This window comes from Poecilia latipinna, unplaced genomic scaffold (genome assembly GCF_001443285.1).
Source record: "Poecilia latipinna isolate Pla-1442-1.1 unplaced genomic scaffold, P_latipinna-1.0 Scaffold2394, whole genome shotgun sequence".
Lineage (NCBI taxonomy): Eukaryota > Metazoa > Chordata > Actinopteri > Cyprinodontiformes > Poeciliidae > Poecilia > Poecilia latipinna.
The window spans coordinates 69,660-92,354 of NW_015115010.1; the positions used below are offsets into that span (position 1 = coordinate 69,660).

Below are 22,695 nucleotides of genomic sequence, written 5' to 3' on the forward strand. Positions count from 1 at the left end.
TGGATGGATGGGTGGATGGGTTGATGGATGGATGGATGGATGGATGGATGGATGGATGGATGGATGGATGGATGGATGGATGGATGGATGGATGGATGGGTGGGTGGATGGATGGATGGATGGATGGATGGATGGATGGATGGATGGATGGATGGATGGATGGATGGATGGATGGATGGAATGTGCATCATTTTATCTGCCTCTCTTACCCTGATGCGCTGGAAGAGGGCAAATCTGAATTTATAACTTGATCTTCTTGCATTGCTCCCAAACGTTACGCTCCCTTGCAAACTGAAGCCTTTTCTCTAGTTAGCCTCACTAATTAGATGTTTGCTGACTTCTACACAGCTGCTCAGGCCCAAACTCTTCCCTTCACACTGTGTGTAGAAATGCTCTTATTTTTACTACTAAACAACCTTAAGTTATACTGTCGTTTTTCTTCTATTTAATGTTAGCCAATGTTTAAGAGATCCAGTCATTCAGGATTCTTTTCAGACCACATTTCTTCCTGAAAACAATGGTTCCCTACTGTTTTTCAGGTTTTTAAATATTCATTGGACATTTAACCCAATTTTGCAATTTCATCAGTTTTTTCTCTGCTTAATGCCAATGATTTGACCTTTTTTAAATAGACTAACATCTTTTCCACAACCATGGGGTGTGTCTTTACACATGAAGTCTAAGAAATGAGACGCAACCATTGCATCAGCTGGAGTCAACCAAGTGAATCTCCAAATTGTAGGGTTTTTTTTAACTTGTGTGTTTTGCCTGAGAACCACAAAGACCAATCACTTCACTTTCACCTTAAATCAGATCAGAATGAAGTTTCAAAGAGAGGGGATTATCTGACTTATAATCAATAGAAATGATCTCAGTAATAAAGATGTTATCGAGACAACAAGCTACTTTCAAAAATGTTGTAATGTTGCAAAGTCTTACTTAGAAAATTGAGCAGAGTTTTAAGACTAAATTAGATTTATTGACAGTAGCTCTGTGTAATCCTCTGTATTGATCCGTCAGTCAAAACTCATTCAACTATTGAAGTTACACATTCAATCAAACACCTGCAGCCTGAAACATGAAAAAATAAATAAATAAAACCTTACCATGACGTTTAGTTCCAGTTGTCAAGGGCACTACAAGGGCAAAGAGCAGAGAAAGATGCTCTAGATATCATAATGCAAGAAAATATTTCAAAACATAAATATCCCCAAAATAAGTTAAGTTTTTATTGCAGTTCCTTAGATTCTAATGGAAATTTGTAATGTTTTTATTAACTTTATTAATGTAATGCCTTTATTAACAAAGGCCTGCAGTCATTCTGAGACTGCAGAGATCTTCACAAAATTCAGAAATAGTCAAATTTTCATTTCACCAAATAATTATTTCAACCAAGTGGAAACTAATACATTGTTTGCCCTTCTGAAGACATGTAAAAGGTCTATCAAGGTAGTTTCAATAATTTAAAACAAAGCAACTATGCTGCTGCATTCCTTTCTGACTCAAATTAAAGGTTGGATTTTTTTTATTTTATTTATTTTATCGTCATTGTGAGATGATGCTGCTATAAGACATACTACAATAAAAGACTATTTTTAAGGAATTACACAACTTTTCCAGTGGTTTTATTCAATGTGGAGGGTGCTGTAAGGTGGAGATAACTACATAGAAAAGGGTTTCACTTCTCTCACAGACTAACTGAACACAACCACTCACAAGAGGCTAATAGACACGATAGAGAAAGTTTTTTAAAAATATAAATCAACATAAAATTGAAGGTTTCTTCTCTCTAAAACACTGAGAGTCACGAGCATCTACAGTAAATTCAGTTATTCTCACCATGATGGTTTTTCAGCAAGCAGAAAAAGCACTAAAACAAGCTGTGAACAGGTGTAAAGAGTGTTAACACATTAGCAGAAAAAGACTTAAAACAGATGATCGCTGACTCAGCAGGACAGCTGTGAGGAGAGGTGTGAGGAAATCGGTGTTAGAGAGACAGAGTCGTCGTTTTGTGTTACCAGTACCTTTCAGGAGCCAAGCCAGAGCTGACTCTCACCAGTCGATGTGCCTCGGAGGAGCCGAGGCCCGTGGAAACCTGTTCATTGTGTCATATGTTGGGACGCTACCGCCACAGGAACAAACACGCACACAGGGAAAAACGTTACCAGACAGACTCAACATTTTACATCCACTTCCTTTAGGTGGCAAGAGGAGAAGGGTGAGCAGTTCACACAACAGAGAGCAAAACATTCTCTGAGTATCTTACTGTGCAGACAGAGTAGTTTAGTGCTGACCAATTAGAACAGGTTTTAAATTATGTAATACTCTGATTGATGCATGAGTTTCATTCCAAAAGATTAATGCAACTCAAACAGAAAGATAAGGTTCAATAAAATGTTGTATTAATTTTGCAAGTTCAAACTGGAAATTAAACTCCTATTTTTTCAAACCGCAACAAGTCAGAGCAACTCCTCATTTAAATGTTTTACTCTCTGTGTTTATCTTGTTGGTTCAAGATGCAAACTCATCTGCGTCCAAATGCAACTTAAAGAGATAAAACACGCAGTTAAGCATCTGGTTAGATTCAGAAAAGAAAATCAAAAGTAGCAACATATCCAGGGACACACTAAAGCTCAACATGCTTGCCTCTCTCTGAACAAAATGATCAGGTGTACATTCATCGGACTTTGGCCGACACTAAACGAGAGGAAACAGGAGAAGATTTCATTTCATTCCACAGGAATTTCCCAGCGTCAGAAAGAAAGCAGTTGGTTAGTAATACGGAAGATTCCCTCAAAACCACCAAGCAAAACATTTACAACATGAAGTAGTGGTAGCAGACAGATTCATCAGCCTCAAGGCTCCCATGACTGTTGGAAGGTGGAAGATCAGACTGATTATTGGGAATTGAAACCCTAATTTCTCTTTGATGAAAGAGAGTTTAAGTGAGGGTATAGTTTTCCTCAGTGTAAAGACTGCAAATTTTGTAAAATGTGCTCCTTCTTTTTCTCCACCAAGATGTTCCAGCTGTTATTTTTCTAACACTCACCTGTAGTTTAACTTTGCTTACTGTGATAAGCAAGTATTTTAAGTATAAATCGCAATTACGTTCCTTTAAGTTGTGATATTTAAAAGGTTGATTGTGAAAATGGCACTTCTAACAGAGTTAGTCCTTTAGATATTATCTATGACAAGCCTTTGTTAGTATTTGTTTTCCAATAATCTCCAGTCTTCAAGTTGATTAACCCAAATCGATCTTTATTCCGCTCCATATTTCAGCCTCAAAGAAAACAGTAGGGCTATGATCTGATGCTCATCAACAAACCCCACACCCCACCCCAAATGCTAAACCACTGCTGAAATTCATTTTAAAGCACTTTTTATCATAAGTATCAAAAAGTTGATTCCGGATTGTTTCTAATAAAAGCTGCCACTACTTGCCAGTTTAAATCTTTGCTATAATATCACACCGACTTATGTGTGTGTGTGTCTTGAAATGACTCCTCTGCGAGCATGCACTGTGTTCAGCCATATTATATATAAAACCAACTTCCCAGGCATGCATCCACCTCCACCATGACATGCAGTCAGCAGGATAAAGAGAAAGTTTACCTTGTCATCATAGGATTAGGAATACCTTGTGAACTCTCACTATGATAACCATTATTACCAATTTCCATACTGAAAATAAAACATTGAGAACAAAAATGGAATGAAAAATGAGAAACGCAACATGCTGAATAAAAATGTTTCCTTTATATGTGGTTAAATCTTTAGACAATATCAGGAGATGAATATGTTCTGAGTATAAACCTTAATGTTGTATTTACAATTTTTTATTTTTATTTTTTACAAAAAACACTTTAATGATTGCAAGAGCCCTTCATGAGAGGTACTGTAAGGGGCACTTCTTAAACATAGCACATGACAAAAAGCCACATCGTTCACCCACATGAGCAATTTTGAAGCTCAAAAATGCAAACGAGCACCAAGAATTTAGTAAACAGCTTTCTATATACATTATTTGGGGAAAAAAAAGCACAGAGTGAGAGAAGTTAAAATGAAAAGGAGGTTGGGGAAGAACGTCTTACTTTTTCATGGGAATTGTCTCAACGCTATGGAGATACACAGAAAACAGGAACATAAAAATGTTATTGAGATGTTCAGCAAAAGAAATGCATCATACATCCTTCTGTGCAATCCAACAGTGATTGCACAGAGGGAGATGCAGTTGATCAGCTGATATATTACAATTACTATTACTGTAGATAAAGCCATGAGTCCACAGAGTCCGAACATGAAAAAAGGCCCATGAGGAAGAAATAAGAATTGACTAATTTATTAGTGTCTTTTCTTTGTAAAGTGCCAAGTGCTTGACAAAGAAGAATGAAGAAATAAAATAAAAAATATGGAAGATGGAAATAGTAGGAATGGTTATCACAAAGTAAAATGCCAAGTCCCAGAAACAGAGGAGCTAAGGGGAAGAGGAAAGGGAGCAGAAAATAAATCAAAACAGAAAAGTTTAGTAGTACAGAACAGTTTTAGAACCCATTCTAAAGCAAACCAGAAAACTAACCAATTATATTCAGATACTCTAAAGAAAAGCCTAAAAGAGAAGGATGTCCTGCAACCGTCAAATATTTAAAATATATGTGCAGTAATTTAGATCTAATTGAGCCATAAAATAACGAAAACTGCAGCTTCATAGTAATAACAGATAGAGCAAAAACATGTGAGAAGAAAAATAAATGCAATAACTCACTCATCATAAACATCCTCTGTGTCCATCCTGCGGTAGTACTTGGCTAGTTTCACAGCTAGTATTACGCTTGGGAGCAGGAATAATGTGCTGCAGCCCAGACCCATCCAGAAAGTGTTCTGTCGAAAAGATCATTTAAAGAATTATGTTTCATAATTTTTTATGAAGTTAACACAATGATTTGCCTTGTAATTTATTTATACCTTTTATGCTTTTTCCTATGTGTTAAGACAATAAAAAATTTAAAACCATGAATTATTTTCCTTCCACTTCAAAATTGTGCACCACTTTGTAGAAATCACTTAAAATCACATTAAAATGCACTGAAGTTTGTGGTTCTAATGTGGAAAAGTTGAAGGGATGTGAATACTGTTTAAATGCATTGAAACTGCTGTTTTTAATTTGGCTTTGGTTTACAGACATAACATCTAGATATTGACCTTAATCACTTTGGGTGAGTTATAACACTGCTGCACAACTAGATTTGTTTCACTTTAACTCTTTGGGGGGCTTAACGCGTTAAACATCTGCACTGAAACACAGAGATCTGCAGTTAACTGCCTGAAGCTTGATTAGGTGGGATTTATTTTTATTATTGCCATTGTTACCATAGAATCCACCAGAAAACTGCAGGTCATGATCTGCGCCGTATCCAAGATGTTGCTGAAGGGCTTGCATGGTGCAACCTCCAAAGCCAACTACAAAGGATGTAAACAGGAAATGTTATCGCACCACCATACTGCCAGTAAACACAAAGTTTCTTAACTGTGGGACAACACATCTGTGCATTCTGACTGTTCCTGAAAAACAATAACATTGAGACTGAAACAAAAAGGTTTTACTGACATATATGAGAATCAGAGCTAAAATATCTTATTTTTCACTTTGGTTTGAATTCCTTTGGCTTTACTGCAGCAGAAACCATCGTGCCTCAAAGTAAATTCCTCAGATTTAAAGGAGCTGTAGCTTTTATGTTTGTCCTCTCTATATTTACCCCAAAAACTGTTATGCAAGTTTTTTGTTTTCCACTGTATAACACTGACCTTTTTTTGTAACTCATGCTGCAGAAAATCCTTTCACTAAACATGAACAAAGTAATGCATTAAACATAAAGTTAACATAATATGAAAATGGTAGATAAACACTTACTGATGTTTTGACCCATTCTATGTACTGATTGAAATAGCCAATAATGGTTGCTGAGTATTTTCTTGTTTCCTGTACAAAATTAGAGAACAGCTGTTAGTTTAATACAATCAGAAAACTGAGATTAAGCAAAGAGATACATTTTACCTGGTTGATTAAAAGTGTTGCATTATGGGATATGAGATGCTGAGCAGCTTCAATGGCCTCAAGAACATCTGTGACTTTGTTCTGTAAAGACAAACTAGTCAGTACCAATGTGACTGTAAATATGAATTTTGATAGCGGTTTATTTACCGGGAGGTCAGAAGCTGTCCTCTCCAGAAACCTCATACTCTGGTTCAATGCACTCTTAGAGAAAACAAAAAATAAGACATTAGTTTCAGAAGTTAAAGACTAACAAAAAACTGAGAGCAACACATACACAATGAGTGACATTGATTTAATTGTTGGCATGCTGGAGGATTTTGTTCCAAAATCAAATATCCACAATGCAAAGACATAAGAACAAATACAATCATATACACCACATAAAACAAATAAGGACTGTCCCTTTATTTTGTCTAAAAAAAATAACATTTATTCTCTTCGTGTGGATATTTTGAACTATTTTGGCACAAATACTTTAAATATTAACTATAAGTTTGTGAAAACAACAATAAAAAGTGTGTCTGCAACAAAATAGCATGTCAAAGATACGTTGTTTGTTTAAAGCTCCAGGTAATAACACAGTTAATGCATATCATATCATAAACTTGTGCTTACCCTTGCTCTAACATATTTCTTGATGGTGAACAGAGAAAAACAAAACAACAAAACATAAATAAATGTTGTGCTGAAAACCAACAATGGTTTCATCTGTTCATCCTAGATGATATCTGACAGACTGGTTCTGGGCTTGTGGAGAAAATAAAGCTGAATATTTCATATTTAATGTGTTCTGACACAAGCCCGAGGGCAACAAGTGCTATTTTATTTTACAGAACAGCAGACAAAGCAACATTTTATATATTCACACCTCTATACCGCAGACTGTTACAGTGGAATAATTACTTAAAATTATTGGTTGTAAATGTTGAAACAAAGAGTCTCTAAAGCAGATGGATGTAAAATCAGCACAAAATGTAAAGGGAAAATTTCTTTCTCAGGCGAAAAAGCTGTTATGAAAAGACAGCAATGGGAAAAATGCAAAATGGTGAAAAGCTGAAATGACCATTACACCAAACAACCAAACTAAAATGCCGAAGTACAAAAGTCAGTTTTGTTAATTTATGCAACACCAATTAACTGCAAATATCATCTCAAGATTTACGAGATACAAAACTCCAATTCATAAACAGAAATGTATAATTAAATCAATCTAAAACAGTTTAATCCTATGGGGGGAGAAAATTTAATGACATACTTCCAGTTCCAGTACAACATCTCTAAATCCACCAAGGTTTGCTCACCTAGATGCAGCCTACAGTATTTAGGTCTTCATTGTTTGGTGCAAGTGAGAGAATTACTTGTTTTCTTCTAATATTAACTGTATTTATCAGAGAGCCATTACATATTGAACGTGTATGTCCTCATTTTTGTATTGTTTTTATGTGGTTTAGGGTGGATAACTATGCAAATCTGGTTGAAACAGAGTTCTGCTGAAAGTATCTTGGACACGCAGTGGGGATTACCATGGCCTGCTCCATTGGAGCGATCTGTTGTCTGTGGATCCGCTGCAGAGTGGCCACATGGCCTTTCAGAGCTGTCTGCAGAGGTCCCCTGGGCTGGAGAAGGAGAAAAAACAAGTCAAGTTTTATTCCAAAAGAAGAGGAAGAAACTGCGTTCGTGAGATTCCTGCTGCCCAGACATTTCTTAAACCTTTGGTCACGTAACAGAAAACAATGCATGTTTTAGCTCTCACTCATCATACATCAGGAAAGAATCAAATGTTTTATAAATGTAATTCTTTTTTAAAAACACATTTTTCCCATTTTACCAAACTGCCAACTTTTAAATAACTGCATTTTGTTTTTGCATTTGAAAGTGCACAGATATTTAGTTTTTGCCAACACAATCATTCTGCATGAAAGCACACCAGTCTCTGTGTAGCAGCATCTGTTAAAAGAACTTAGTTAAAAGGATCACTTTCCATCACAATTTGAGAGAACAGGTGCATTAAAATAATCTCTTGTGCAGAGATGAAATAATATGAAACTCCATAATGTGAATGTTGGTGCATCAGATAATGTAACCAGATCAGCTGCCTTACCATCAGGTCTGTCTGGGACTCCAGCTCTTTGGCGAATGAGAGAACATCCACCACAGTGACTCCTTTATTCACCTTAAACAAAGAAACCAGTAGCTCAAACACTGAGCTTGGATGGCTTCACACACATTTATTAAATAGAAAGTTACATTTTAGACATGTAAGTATTGATAATGCAGTGAAGAATTTATAGTTTATACAGTGATTTTCTTCAGGCATATTTGTGGTTTACATAAAAGATTAGAACAATTTGCCCCTGTGCCTTACATAATTAATGACTGCCACGAGCAGAAAGTCTGAATTCTTGAATACTGCATTTAATACGTTCAGACATTGTTGTTCTTAATTTGCCACCAACATGCAGGTCAAAGCTTTACAAAAACTTTCAATTTACATGGCTCACAAATTTCCAAATAATTGCAGTTATTCTTCACATCAATGTACAGAAAAAACATGGGATTGTAATTTATCGTGTCTTTCTTCAGCTAAGGCCTTTAGGTCATCTTAGACCAAACTGAATCAGATCAAATCTCTTGTTTCCTTGTACAACTCAGAAATCAGAGGCTTCTGACTGAGAGAATGAAAGTTAAGCTAAACATTTCACACATTTGTAGATTCAGTCAAAAGGATAATTACTTTTTGCCCTCAGTCTCAGGTCTTTAAAGTAAAGCTGACTGATTGATGAAAAGAGCAAATGTCAAGTTCTAGCACATACCTCACACCTTTGGCCTGGACTGGATCCTTATTGGATAATTTAGCTTTAGCAATCCTTCACAGAACTCTGCCTGAAGCTTGTTAACTGATTTAGGTGTTGATAAACTTAGTAAGTCAATTATTAAATAATTTAAATACATTTTTTCACAGACATAATTTAACAATTGCAACAATTTATACATCATAACTCCAAAATAAAAACTATTCAAAACCAACCACTGACAGCATGCTGTGCTCCTGTTCATGTGTTTCTATAATCACAGCATGTGTCACCTCGTCAAGGTAGTCGGCGTAGTTGATCTCTGAAAGGCCAGCTTCAGAGAAATCTAGGAGGTTCTGCTTCCCCTCTGCCTCTAACAGGATTATCGCTCTCAGGTCAATCCGAAAGTTCTCCAGCTGATGCACCACATCCTTAGTGAACTGTAAACACAACCAGGGATCAGAAGTTTGGGTGAGAAAATAACCCTGAACAAAGCAACTTTCACATTTACACATCAAAATCTTCTTTCTAAACAGGGCAGATGTCTGTAACAATGTGGCAGCATGCTACATGCAGCATGCTACATGCAGCATGCTACATGCAATAGGCTCTGGAAGGCTTGTAGAGGTTGAAGGTAAAATGATTGCAGCAAAATATTAGGAAATCCTACAGAACAATTAGTTTCCATCTACCAGAGAACTATGACTTCAGAGAACATTTATTTTCCAGCAACATAATGACCTGAAGCACCAAGCTGAAGCTGCACAGAAATGGTTCAAAGACAGCAAGGTGGATGTTCTGGAGTGGGCTAGTGAAAGTCCACACCTCAACCAACAAGGAACCTGTGGCAGGACTTGACAAAGGCTGATCCTCATGCAACATGGCAGAGCTCGAATATTTTTACAAAGAAGACTGGAGTATCATTGCATCATGGGAATTTGTTCCTTTTATGCCCTTTGTTTAACTTGAAACTTTTTGGGAAAAAGATAATTAAGAGAGATCAAAAATATGTATTTTGATATTTACTTGAAAATCTCTTGCTTTCCATTTGTGCTATAAAAATAATTTGTCCCTGTTTGCACCAAGACTAAGTGGATTAACAGGAGGAACTACAAAAGACATTATTAGGTCTTCTTTTATTTTGAGGTCTTCTGAAAACCACAGTCATCATTCTCAGACATGTCTTTGCAGAAGAAATTTTGAAAAAGAATGCCTTGACCAAAATATGTCTGCTTTCCCAGCCAAGAAAGATGTTTTTGTGCCACTATAAAGAGAACAAAAACACATTGGGACAGTAAACCAGTTTCCAGGATAACTGAATGTCACGTCAAAAGTTTAGGATTTTCCAGAAAACTAAAAATGTCAGCCATATAAGTTTTTACTGTGTGTTTGTTTTCTTCAGTGGGCTAAAATGAATGTTGTTTTAGAGTCCAATCAAAGGGAAGAGACCATCTACCAAATAGTGACAGTACAATCAAGTTTAGAAAGAAGGAAGACGATGAGCAGTTGGTATTGTCTTAACTTTTTATAAAGGTGTTACTCTCCACATCAAAAACACCGTCTATGATAGATAAGATAAAATGGTTAAATGTTTAAGTTGTTTCATATCAGGACTACAGATTATTGCATATTATGAATCAAATATGGCTATATTATTGATTTAAAAATATCCAAAGGAATTTCAATGTTCATGATTTGATTTGATGATGTGGACAAATGTCTGGATGGATAATAACTACACTGGTTCTCCAAGGTAACCAACCAGAGATGTAATATGAAGAATACAACCCACCTTTCTGACTTTGAATTGATAGGAGAGCTCTAATGAAGACTTATTTGTAATATGAACCATCATTACTTTGGAGAATGTTTTGTTACTTCAGGATGCACTGAATTTGAATATCACTCCATATAACACTGATTACTGACTGATATGCTGGTCAAATTCAAACCAAAAAACTTTGAAATAATTGAGTTCATTTTACAGAAATATCCACTCCTCCGATGGGAAATTAGTAGAGAAATGTTTGTGCATGACTTTGTTCCACATTGTTTGATTTTGTTCATTTGAAATTAGCTGTGAGCAGAAATAAATAGCTGCAGCCAGAGAAGACTGTATAATCCCACTCAAGACAATATTTAATCAGTTTTTTCTTTCAAAGTATCACATCCCACAACCTGTCAGGCAGTCCACACTTTTTCACACATTTAAATATTATGTGCATAATGTAAATAAATGGCTTCTTCAGCAAAGTACTGATTCAAGGTTGCTGAAAGCAGAGGGAATGCCACACTGCATATATATAACCATTATTTTACAGTATATATACATTTTTTTCCAAGAGTACAGGAAACAATGTTATACATGCACTTTGAATTGCTATTATTAAATTAACAAATGTTAATATTTACACAATATCGGACAATTGGCAGAAGTTTTGTATTCTTAAAATATTTTTTGCAATCTAATTAACTAAGGGATCATCAGTATGACAGCTGAAAGAAGCTCATTCATAAACCTATGTTGTTATCATGTTTAATGTTTACAACATGTTTGAAGCTCTTTTCCAGTTTAATAAACATTTTCTAACTTCTGTAACTGTGTTTATTAGATTTATTTACTTTCTGTACATGACTTCCACCAACAGCATAAACCTGGATTATAGAGTATATGTTGTGCCTGTGCAGATTACTAACCACTGTGGTGTTCAGGAATGAGGAGATGTTGAAGACTTTATCCAGACGCAGGGCAGAGTAGATGCCTTTGTTCTGTTTGCAAGTACTGAAAAAGTCAAGCATATAGATTGGCAAGAAAACAGAGGAGAGAGAGAAAAATCAGTTTTATACCAGTCTGAGAGAAAATGTTTGCTGCCACCATGTGTAATTGATTGGAATTACAGAGCTGATGTGTTTCAAAATTGGAAGCAGGACCATTTACTCAAACAGCTAAAGTCTTCTTAAATTCTAACATTTAAGCAACCAACTAGTTTTCTTATTAAAGTTAAATCCATGTCTGTTTGTAAATGTAATGACTTTGGGTCTGCCATCGCAGCGTACTTATGAATCCCCATCAAGCAGTAGGATGATGAAAGCTTATGTAATCATACAGAAGTAAGCTGCAGAAAAGCAGTACTAAAGTGTAAAAAATGACACTAATTAGCTACGGCAAGTTAACTGCAGTTCCTTTCATTTGCATCCCCCCTTCCGTCTGGATGAAATATTCAACTGGAGACTCGATGCCACAAGCAATGAATGTGCCACAGCAGAAAGTTTTAGCAAAATATGAATAACCTCATTTGTTGATAACCCAACATCCAACAGAAACAGTTTTAAAAAAAGTTAAAAATACATTCATCAATGCTTTCTAAGATTTTAAATATAAAGAAGATATATACAAAGAACACTGAATGCATTGCTGTTCTACTCTTCATATGCAATGCTGTTTATGTATTGCTTAAAAATGTTTTCTAAGCTGTCTGCATAAGAGACATGTGTATACCTCAACTAAAAGCTTTTTACATTTGAATACATGCTAAAAAAAACCAATATGTTTATTTGAAAATAAATGTTCAATAAATTTGGGATCACAACAGAACTTTGCAGAATGTTAATATATAATATAATATAATATAATATAATATAATATAATATAATATAATATAATATAATATAATATAATATAATATATCTGAGTTTTCTTTGCCTGTATAAGCTTTCCGATGTCAGCTCCAATTCAGAGTCATTGTACATGTAGCCTGGAATGAAATTCTTCCACTCTGGGTTGATCAAGTATGGGGTGTCAACGACCTGGTGAAAAAAAGACAGAAGAAAAGTAAAAGGTCTCTCATTCATTTATGTTAATATGTATTCTTTACATTAAAGCAGTAAGAACTCTGTAGATGTATAGTTGGTGGAACTGTAGCTAACATGGAGTGGACTATTGCATCGCATCATTAAAACCCCATTCAGGCATCATAACATTATGACCAGTAAGCACCAAAGTAAATAAACTTGATTACCATGACAACCTGTCATTGGTGAAAGCAGCACAAAACTACAAACTCAAGGATTTGCATGTGGGGAATAAACATTGGCAAGTGTGGTTTGACCCAACTGACTTCCTACTGTAGCACAAATTGCTCAATAAGTTCATGCTGGTTCTGAAAGAAAGGTGTAGGAACACACACTGCAGCCCAGTTTGTGTATGGTGTTGCTTAGCTGCAGACCAGGGGTGTTCAAAGTCGGTCCTGGAGGGCCGGCATCCTGCATGTTTTAGTTCTCTCCCTAGCGGTTTTAACAACCTCCTCAGTAAGTCAGTGTTCTGCTTAGGCCTTCTAACGAGCCATCATTTGATGCAGGTGTGTAAAACCAGGGAGAGAACTAAAACATGCAGGATGCCGGGCCTCCAGGACCGACTTTGGACACCCCTGCTGCAGACCTTGCAGGGTTGAAACAGTATTCCCTGACATCTGTGGCCTTTATTGCCAGGAATATGTAACTTTGCCACAAAGCAAAATGGTTCAGGAATTGTTTGAGGAGCACAACAAATATGAAGCATTGACTTGGCCTCCAAACTCCCCAGATCTCAATACAATCTATGGTGAAAGTGCATTCTCTTACACATTTAGAAAATGTTAAATTTTCTTGTTTTTATACTAAAAACCCATAAATAAAATTAAAAAAAAGTTCCAAAACATTCCTTCTGATCCAAAGAGGTTAAAGGCAAGTGATAAGAAATAATTGTTGTCTGCTTTTTCCACTTGCCTTGAAGAGTTCTTTGGTGTGAAATGGCTCACAGAGAAGTTTCTCCATGTTTCCTCCTGCCAGAAAGATGGTGGTCAACACTCCCATAAGCATCCAGGAGAAAATGAAGCTAAACCCAACACCGCTGTGGACAAAAACAAATTCACTCTCAGGTGGGAAGTTTTGATTTATGTTCACAATGTTAACAGTGAATATTTTTATTTTGCAATTGTTATCAAGAATCTCCAATGTTTCTTCTCTCCTGCTTGAACCAAGATCAAATTAATTGAAAATCTTGAGAAAAAATAGCTGTTTGGAAACCAAAAGATTGAGAGATAAAAGGGACTGGTTAAGGTACAAGAGTTAGAACATTAAATAATAAAAACTGAGTTTCACTAGGGTATGTTAGACTTACGCCATCAGCAGTGTTCCTCCTGTATTGGAGATACATCCTCGTGTCGTCGGTGAGGCATGCTTGTCGTATCCCAGGGTGCCGCACAGAAGGCCCAAATAGTTAAAGGCCAAGACCAGAACCACCATGCAGCACAGAGCGATGCAGCCGATCCATCTGTGAACATCAAGCAGAAACTAAACAACATGTAGAAGCATCAAGTCCCAGAAGAGATTTGTTGAGTTAGGGATATTTTAATTGTACAAACAGTTTGAGCTAACCCTAGCCCTAACCCCATCACTACTATCTAGGAAATAATGTCAGCCACACCCATAAAATTAAATGAGTCACATGAAGGTGTTTGCTTTTAAAAATCACATCATTTTTTATTTGGATATCTTGCAAAACTGTATTACAGACTATCCACACTATTTTTCGATCTAAAAAAACTGGGCTTTCACAAATAATCAGTTTTAACCCTTTACAATGAAGTTCACTTTGAAATAATTCACATAGGTTGGTTCTGTTAGTGTTATGTGGCTTGTTCTGATCAGATGTGCTTGGTTCAAGGCTGCTTGACTATGAAAAAAATTATGATCCAGATTATTTTGGTCAATATTCAGAATTAAAACTGATTTTTCATTATATTTAGAAGAACAATGCATTTCTCACATTCGGAAAACATGCATAGTATATGTTTAAATACAAATAACAAAAGAAATCAAATTAAAATTCTTTAAGAAAAGAAAAAAACTAATTACAAATTATTTGAAATTAATTACAAATAATCAAAATATCAATAATAAATAAGATAAGTAAATGTATGTTTGTCACAGTTAATCTTGAAAATATAATCTTGATCATATTTTAGTGTTGGATCCTACATATGTATTTAAATTTATGCTACATATCTTGAATAAACTTGAGTTTCCCTCTGCTAGTTACTCGTAGATACAGAAACGTGGTAATTATATTTTATTTGTTCAAAATAATGATACATTTCTATTTTAGAGTCCTATGAAATAGAACCTAACCTTTCCTGCACCGTAAAAAAATGTCCTGTTCTTTATGTAAAGAAAATTGTTCACTTATCTGGATATCACTTTACCTGTAGAAGTCCATTTTGTCAATTTCAGGATAGTAGTCTTCGATTTTGGCGTGCGCATGGCTGATGAAGATGGTGAAGTTAGACAGGCAGGTCTGCAATGGGAAAGCTCTGGAGAAGCTGCTGATGTTGTTGCCGACACTGTCCACTAAATTCTGGACACCTAAACAAAAGACCAGTCATTGGAAAGGACGGCATTACTAAAGCAACAAAAGAGCTGACTAATTCCAAATTAATCTTGTGTTTCATAATTGATCTGATCTTTAAATGAAGCTTAAATGAAACAGCAGACATGAGTACGATCATCAAATGTTCGCGTTTTGCATCTGTCTCATCATGCATGCTTACAAAGCAAATAAAAATACAAAACTATTAGATTAATTTTCACAATTAGAACATAATGTGCACAGCAGAAGTTGTGTTTTTGGGTTTGCTTTTACTAGACACGTACTGTTGACAACGGTTCTTGTCTGTTCAATCACAATGTGCGGTGTGTCATTCAAAGAGGAAAAACCCTGAGAAAAAGAGAAGACATCAGGTTTTTAAAATTCATAATGCCATAAAGACTAAAAGTTTTTAAAAAGACACATGATACTAGTTAAAACAAGTTCAAAAATGTGGAGGAAAATCCTTTAATTTATTCACACTCACCCTGTGGACGACAGAGCTGAGATCTGTTTTCACTACATTTTTCATCTTTTCCAGCTGAGGGTTCACATTAGGAAGCTAAAAATCAGTGAAAAAAACATCAATAAACACAAACACTGATGAAAAATGAAGATTACACTGTTTGGTATTAAGAATCTAAGTTATCCTTTTTCTCATTGATTTCTCTCACAGTTTCCCACAAAGAGCTGAAATCGATGAGTTGACTAAAGATAAAATTTGAAGAAAATGTTGCTTCCTCTCCAACTAAATGTGTAATTCATCCTACAATCTAGGGTCAAGGTGAAAGAGACTTTAATAACTGTTGTAAAATTGCATGCAGTTAGACTGCAGCCACAGTCATTTGACTTTGAAATAATATTGAAATGTCAGTACATAACATCAGACATCATGCAAGCCGGAAGAGCTTGTTTGTGCTGAGTTCAATAGCAAAGTGTCTCTATAGTACCATATGTGAAAGTAAGGTAAAGCCATTCAGATTATTGTTCACATCATATTATATTCTCATATTCTGTTTTGTACCCGGGTGAAGTTTGCACTCATCTGCAGCTGGGACAGGGACTGGCGGATGCTGTGGCAGAGCTGGGCCGTGGTGGCGTCCGATTCCTCGTCATGGCAGCCGGGGTCATCGAGGGTGCGGTTGATGCTGTCACGGACTTGGCTCAGGTTGAAATGAAGTTTTCCGGTTCCTTCCTGTAAGACCACTAGAGACACGCTGACGTTCTCCAGGGCCTCCTTGGTTTCCCTCATGGCTGAAAGGAATGAGAGCAAAAATGAGGCAAAGAAAAGGATTTGGTTGCTGTTATGGAAAAACCAGGCATGAGAGCTAAAATGTTTATTATGTTCCCTTGAAACATAATTATAAATTGTTCTTTATGGCCCTTTAGTATAATAGTTTATGCCTGAAATCAAGTTTTAAATTTAATGAGGATTTTTAAAGGCTTACCACAAATTGACTAAAGAGGGAAACAATTTATGAAAATCTCATAATTCTGTCCTGGTAAAATGCAGGATGATATGCAAAAACACACTGAAATTATTTGCAGCAATGCTTTTTTGTCCTTCTTCAACATAATTGGACCAATGTTTCAGTCGTATGTATGACACTTTATTTTTAACATCAGCATACATACAAAAAAACCAGAATATGTAATGTGTGCTTCTGTTGCAAACATTCAGACTCACAAGGGGACATTAACACTTAGAAATCACCAGGCCTGACTTCACTAAACACGTAAACGTCCTTCACACAAAGGTGAAAACTCGTTTTTGTTTTTTCCTGGAACAGCAATGATGTAAATAATTGTTTTTTATTATTGTTGATGTCGTTAATGAGCAGCTCGTAGTTTTGTAATCCAGAGTTTTGCAAAGCAGCAGTCAGTGTTCGATGAAAATCCCATAATATCCTGCAGCAAACGTTCAACATTAAACAGGATAAGGAATAAGAAGATATGGGCAAATGTTGGAACAGTGATAAAAAATGCAATAGGAGAAATAGCAACACTGACACTGTGACATAAATACTTTGTAAAAAGAGAGATGATTAATTATAATTATTATATTGAGTTCTTCAGGAACTCATAGACTGAAGAAGACTGGTCTTCTTCAGATGTGCCTTGAAAAGTATTCACACTTTTTTACATGTTATCATCTCACAACCACAGAGTGAATGCATTTTATGGGGAATTTATGTGACAGACCAATGCAAAACAGTACAAAATGGAGAAGAAAAGGAAAATAATTCATGGTTGATTCATAAAGTAAATTCTGACATGACTAAATGTGGAAAAGTTTAAGGGATTTGAATACTTTTAAAAAGCACAGCACATTTTAGATGACTAGTCATATTCTTTTTGTTGTTGCAGGTTAGTTAAAAAGAAATTATGACTGGTTCAAACAAACATAGTTCAAACAAACATGTCACCATGAGGGACCACAGCTGAGATATTCAGATGCAGGTTGATGTTGGTTTGGACTTTCAGTGAGATCCATTAACTTAAAACTGCACTCAGCAACATTGTCAACCACATAAATGAAAGTAAATGCTTACATGACACAAACACTGTCATGTAAACATGAAATTGTTCTCACTTTAATAAAAAGTGAAAATGGAAATAAACGATTCCCAATAGAAAAAAGCAAATTCAATCCTGGAAATATTTCTCATCATAATCTTCTTCCTACTCCCATTTTTTTTTATTTGAAAGACATTTGTTATCAGATGTTGCGTAGTGCAATTTTAATGTTGTAATTGTCCTCTGTGAAGATGTGACTTGATGATCAGGGAGGTTTAACATTTTTTAGGAAAAAAAACCCAGGAGGATCAGATAGTCGGAGCAACAACAGCATCAAAAGTCACAACATTAGGGATAAAATGACTGGATCATCGGTAAGTCATGGAGTTGCTGAGTTACCTTTGATGGCTCTCTGGATTTTCACTTTATGAAAAACATAAACAATATAAACAATAAAAAGAAGTAATAATAATTAAAAGTCAAAGACTTTCTTACAATATTGTAAAAGTAATTGCCTTAAATGATTACTCCGCAAGTTTAATTCATAAAACAGCAACAAAGTTATGCAATATGCTGTTAGTAGCAGGCTGTTAGTCAATGAAAGGAAGAAAAAATGTGTTGATGTACCTCCAGCCATATTAAGCACTTGGTTTAAAGCAGGATGGACCTCTTTTTCCAACCGTACATGGATCCTTCCCCCGAGTAATGGACCTATGTCTGTAAGAAAACAGCAACACATCTATCAGGCAAATGTAGCATATATATTTCTACTATTGTTATGCCTGGCTGCAAAGTTTTCCTTTTCCTTTTTCACAATCTTTAACTCTCAGGAAAGAACTGCCTGCAGAAGAAAACTTGAATACTCAAAGGAAGCCTTCATTACAGTCACAGCTGGAGCTTCTAGACCCAGATATGTCGCTAATCAGTTGTAAAAACAAGTCATGGATAAGGGGAAGTAAACAAGATGTATTACCAAGAAGAAAAGCTGAGTGAATCATTTATGCCCACTTAATTCACTATCAGAGGCAAGAAGAAGATCTACTTACTATCTAGGTCATAGTTGACTTTGTTCTTGACGGTGGCGTATTGGGATATCAGGTAATCAATTTGCTGCAAACAGGAAACACAAAGCAAAACAGGGTTACATGGAAGAATACAGAAACTAGTTCATTAGTTCCACGTTAGATTCCAACAGATTCTGAATAAAAATGAGCTGAGTTTTATAAGACCCTGTAGGTAAAAATATAAATAACATAATGAACATGAAATGTTCTCAAAACACCACAAAATTCTCGAAACTCAGATGAAAAGTGGTTGTATGGTTTTGTATGGTTTTAAACCCATAAAATTAAATATTGGCAGTTTACAGAAATGCAATGTAAATATATTTTCATCATATTTTGACATCTTATTTCCCACACTGGAGAAATTGTTGCAGAGTTTTCTAAGCCACTTTTTCCTTCCACTTAACTTTGTGTTGAAGTCCTTGGATATAGCCCTTAGTGGACAACAAACCTTTATTTGTGGCTTACCCTCCTCTCAATGACTACTGGACAACTTTCAAATCAGTAAACCCGTAACATAATATTTCTGCAAAAGAAATATGTTTTTGCTGTGTATTCATTAGCAATATTTAATGAGTAATTGAAATATATCAGTTTTGATGTAATACAGCCATAAAATAAAATTGTCTTTCAGTTTTTATATTGAATTACTAAAATGTATTTACTTTCAAACGATCTTAGACTTAGAGGCAGCTGTTAATACTGCGTCTTTATTTTGTCTCACCATCGGTGTGTCATTAGCAAAGGTGTGCAGGTCCCTCATGTTGCTGTTAACCAGCCGGCGTATGTTCTTCACCTGAGAGCTCAGGTTCTGGTTGGCTGCATACGCACACAGAACTCCAATCCTGCAAACAATTGGCAGATGCAAATATAATGATATTACTGTTTGAAAGCCGGGCATTTCCAATTTAAAAGCAGCGGGTTCTACAGAATGGGATGATGGCATGTCAGCAGCAGTAGGGGTCAGTCTTTCCCACTTCTACTTTTACATTAAGGCACCTGTAGAACTAGGTAATATTGTTATATAGATTCAATATAAATAACAACAAAAAGTGATGATTGTAGTTTGTTTACAAACGTTTAATCTCAGGTCCTCAGAATGTAAACAAATCTAAATTTAATTTTAAAAAAAAAGATAAAGCGTGACATTAAAGGAAGTCTCTTGTATGCTTCAAACAAACCTGAGTAGCTCACAAGACTTAATTAGCTCGAGGAACATCAAGGGAGCTAGCCCATAATATTAGGCTGTTTCCATAACTCATTTCCATCCCAGCTGAAAGCACCTCACCGCTGCCCCTGCTACTGTAAGTCAGTTCAGCTGTTCCTGTGAGCTCCAGGGGTGATCAGACTTCAGAAACGATGGTTCTATAGAAGTCAGAATTCATAAAGTGGGATTGTACTGCACAGAGAACCTCTTTCATGGAAATGCCTCAGTGGAATAAGCAGCTTTATGAATGATGTAAGATGAGTTGCTGAGAGGAATAACAAAGGGGCTGACTCAGAGGCGACTGGGATGGTTTAGATCAATAGAAATGAATCGGATTGTTGTGACTCATTGAATAAAAAAGCAGTGGATATGTGAGTGTGTGTGTGTGTGTGTGTGTGTGTGTGTGTGTGTGTGTGTGTGCGTGTGTGTGTGTGTCTGTTGTTCAGCATAAGTACAAAAGCAGCTTGTACATATGTGGTGCAGTGAAGATGGTGTGTGTATTTCATCCTTACAGTGTTCTGAGCAGCAGCTGCATTAGTCACAGTCTTTATCATGAATAAAATCCGATGTGACATTAAACTGAAGACATTTTCCACATTAGGGGCAGTAATGTCTGTTTAGACTGGGCATGATGAGATATACTGTTTACAATTTCTTCTGACACTCCTTCATGTGTACAAGTGCTTTTCTACAGAATTATGAAGTTATTGTATTTCACTTTTCTACTTTTCAGTTAGAACATTTACATAAAATAACTAGTGCTGGGACATTAGCACATAGATTTTAAAACATTATGAATTTCAAAGCAAATTATTGTTTTGTTTTTTTTTCATATAAACATTCAGAACGTAATCTTTGTATTTGCATGTTTCTAGTTCACCCATAAATCTGACACACAGCTGACGGCAAAGTCTCTTCTCTTGGCTCAATATAGGCTTCAAAAAACAATCTGATGAGATGCTGGAAAAGACTAATTGTGTTAAAGTTGTGCTAAAAGGAGTTAGCCTACATCAGCAAAGCTATTCAAGCCTAAAATAAGATATTAGTGAAAATACCAGCAACAAGCAAAGAGCGGGAAGTGCATGTACCCAACTCTAATATCAGCAACAGTACACATTTCTAAAGAACAATTTTTTGTAGAAGCTACATGAATGATTAGGGGTTTCTAAAATACCTGACAGCTGACTAGGTTTGATTACTCTTTGCACCAATGTGATGTTGAATAACCTAGATATCAGGATAAAAACAATAAATATCGCTGTTTTTGAGCTCTCATCTATTTATTCAATAATTTAGCAGCAAAAGGGGTTTTGAATTGAGAATGTTGCTTATCATATTGATTTATGACTTTTGATCAAAATGTAATTAGTTACAAATAAGTTGCAAATTAGTTGCTTGATTAAATTTTTAATTGAGTCCCACCACTAAAATTAACTTGATTTGACAAAAGTAGGGCTTCATAAAGTCTGTTACTGAATAGGTTGAGACTTGTGAATCAGCCAAACGAATAGACTGAGACACAGGAATGATAATTTACCAGGGAAAGATCAAAACTGTCCACTTCAACCACAAACATTTTGTTCAGCCTTCTCTCTCTTCTGTTTTTTCCTTCCCCTATTGTAAATATACACTTTCATAAATTTGATATAACCTAAGTTTTTGCTAAATTTATGAAATCAAACTTTCTTGCTTGCCCACGTCATGTTTTCCTCTCAGGGTTGCATTGGGTCTTTCTAAATGCTCACATTACTCAATATTCTGTACATGTTAACATCAGGCTTAACATTAAACTCATATTTCCCCTGTGTAGAATCTGAACTCTGTTCCCTCTGCCTCCCTTCCAGCCCACCTCCTTCTGCTGTTCTTTGTCTCTTGCTCACTCTGTCTCCCTGGTGTCCAGCAAGGTCACTGGAATCTGCTGCTTAACAAAGAGTCTTTGAGCGAAAAGCAAAGCACTTAGCAAGAAGCTGGAGAGTCCCGTCTGCCACAGTACAATATGATTTGATTTATATTTATACTGCACTGATACGAAAAAATCTCTAAACGGATGGGTTGTACTTTTTCTGGCCTAAAGTGTTAAAAGTTTCTCTTTCAAAACTTTCTTTAAAGATTTAAAGAACAACCTGTTTTGTGAAGGTTAAGGTAAGTAAGGATGTTCTTATCCAACAGCATTCTCCTTTCCTTTATGTGCCTCAAATTTCTGCTTGTTTCTAACCATTGGGATGTGATCACTACAGCGAAGCGACAGGCAGGCAATTTAATATTCACAGCATGCAAATTCAGCTTTTCTACTGCTGAATCGTGTTCCTCATTTATTAAAAAAAAAACAAAAAAAAAAAAAACAGATTAAATTGGAGCCAAATGTTCAATTTCAACCAAGATACAGAAATTTCTTAGATGTTTGCCAGGTAGCACCTGAGGCTTCACTTCAATAATAGGGGGCTCTTTCTAGCTGTATCATATTATTATGGAATGATCCCATGAAAATCAAAGAGACTTGTTTTTTGAATAGAGTTGTGTAAAGTAGTTATGAGAATTACATGTGAAACATGCAGTAACATCACTCTAAAAGTGTCCAGATTGGAGAAACACACACCTGAGCAGTATCTCTCTGCTGCTCCTCCAAAGTCACCTCTTGCTTCTCTGATAAGGCCATCCTC

The 22,695-nt window shown here is 35.8% G+C and overlaps 1 protein-coding gene across 1 annotated transcript in view; it reads right to left on the reverse strand.

Moving 5' to 3' along the window:
- Positions 1-19,729, reverse strand: part of LOC106937628 (prominin-1-A-like) — a 26,092-nt gene extending 6,363 nt beyond the window's left edge. The window contains exons 1-24 of the mRNA XM_015019245.1: positions 19,553-19,729; positions 18,811-18,874; positions 18,392-18,481; positions 18,164-18,187; positions 16,272-16,501; positions 15,735-15,809; positions 15,535-15,598; positions 15,087-15,246; positions 14,003-14,155; positions 13,609-13,732; positions 12,548-12,651; positions 11,542-11,626; positions 9,138-9,284; positions 8,154-8,225; positions 7,576-7,668; positions 6,668-6,685; positions 6,200-6,253; positions 6,053-6,133; positions 5,909-5,977; positions 5,368-5,457; positions 4,763-4,878; positions 4,092-4,115; positions 3,613-3,681; positions 1,107-1,136 (exon numbers count right to left, since the gene is read on the reverse strand). Coding sequence (XP_014874731.1) covers positions 1,115-1,136; positions 3,613-3,681; positions 4,092-4,115; positions 4,763-4,878; positions 5,368-5,457; positions 5,909-5,977; positions 6,053-6,133; positions 6,200-6,253; positions 6,668-6,685; positions 7,576-7,668; positions 8,154-8,225; positions 9,138-9,284; positions 11,542-11,626; positions 12,548-12,651; positions 13,609-13,732; positions 14,003-14,155; positions 15,087-15,246; positions 15,535-15,598; positions 15,735-15,809; positions 16,272-16,501; positions 18,164-18,187; positions 18,392-18,481; positions 18,811-18,874; positions 19,553-19,729 — 2,205 coding nt within the window. The 3' untranslated portion in view covers positions 1,107-1,114. The remainder of the gene's footprint in view (positions 1-1,106; positions 1,137-3,612; positions 3,682-4,091; positions 4,116-4,762; positions 4,879-5,367; positions 5,458-5,908; positions 5,978-6,052; positions 6,134-6,199; positions 6,254-6,667; positions 6,686-7,575; positions 7,669-8,153; positions 8,226-9,137; positions 9,285-11,541; positions 11,627-12,547; positions 12,652-13,608; positions 13,733-14,002; positions 14,156-15,086; positions 15,247-15,534; positions 15,599-15,734; positions 15,810-16,271; positions 16,502-18,163; positions 18,188-18,391; positions 18,482-18,810; positions 18,875-19,552) is intronic.
- Positions 19,730-22,695: the final 2,966 nt, after the last annotated feature.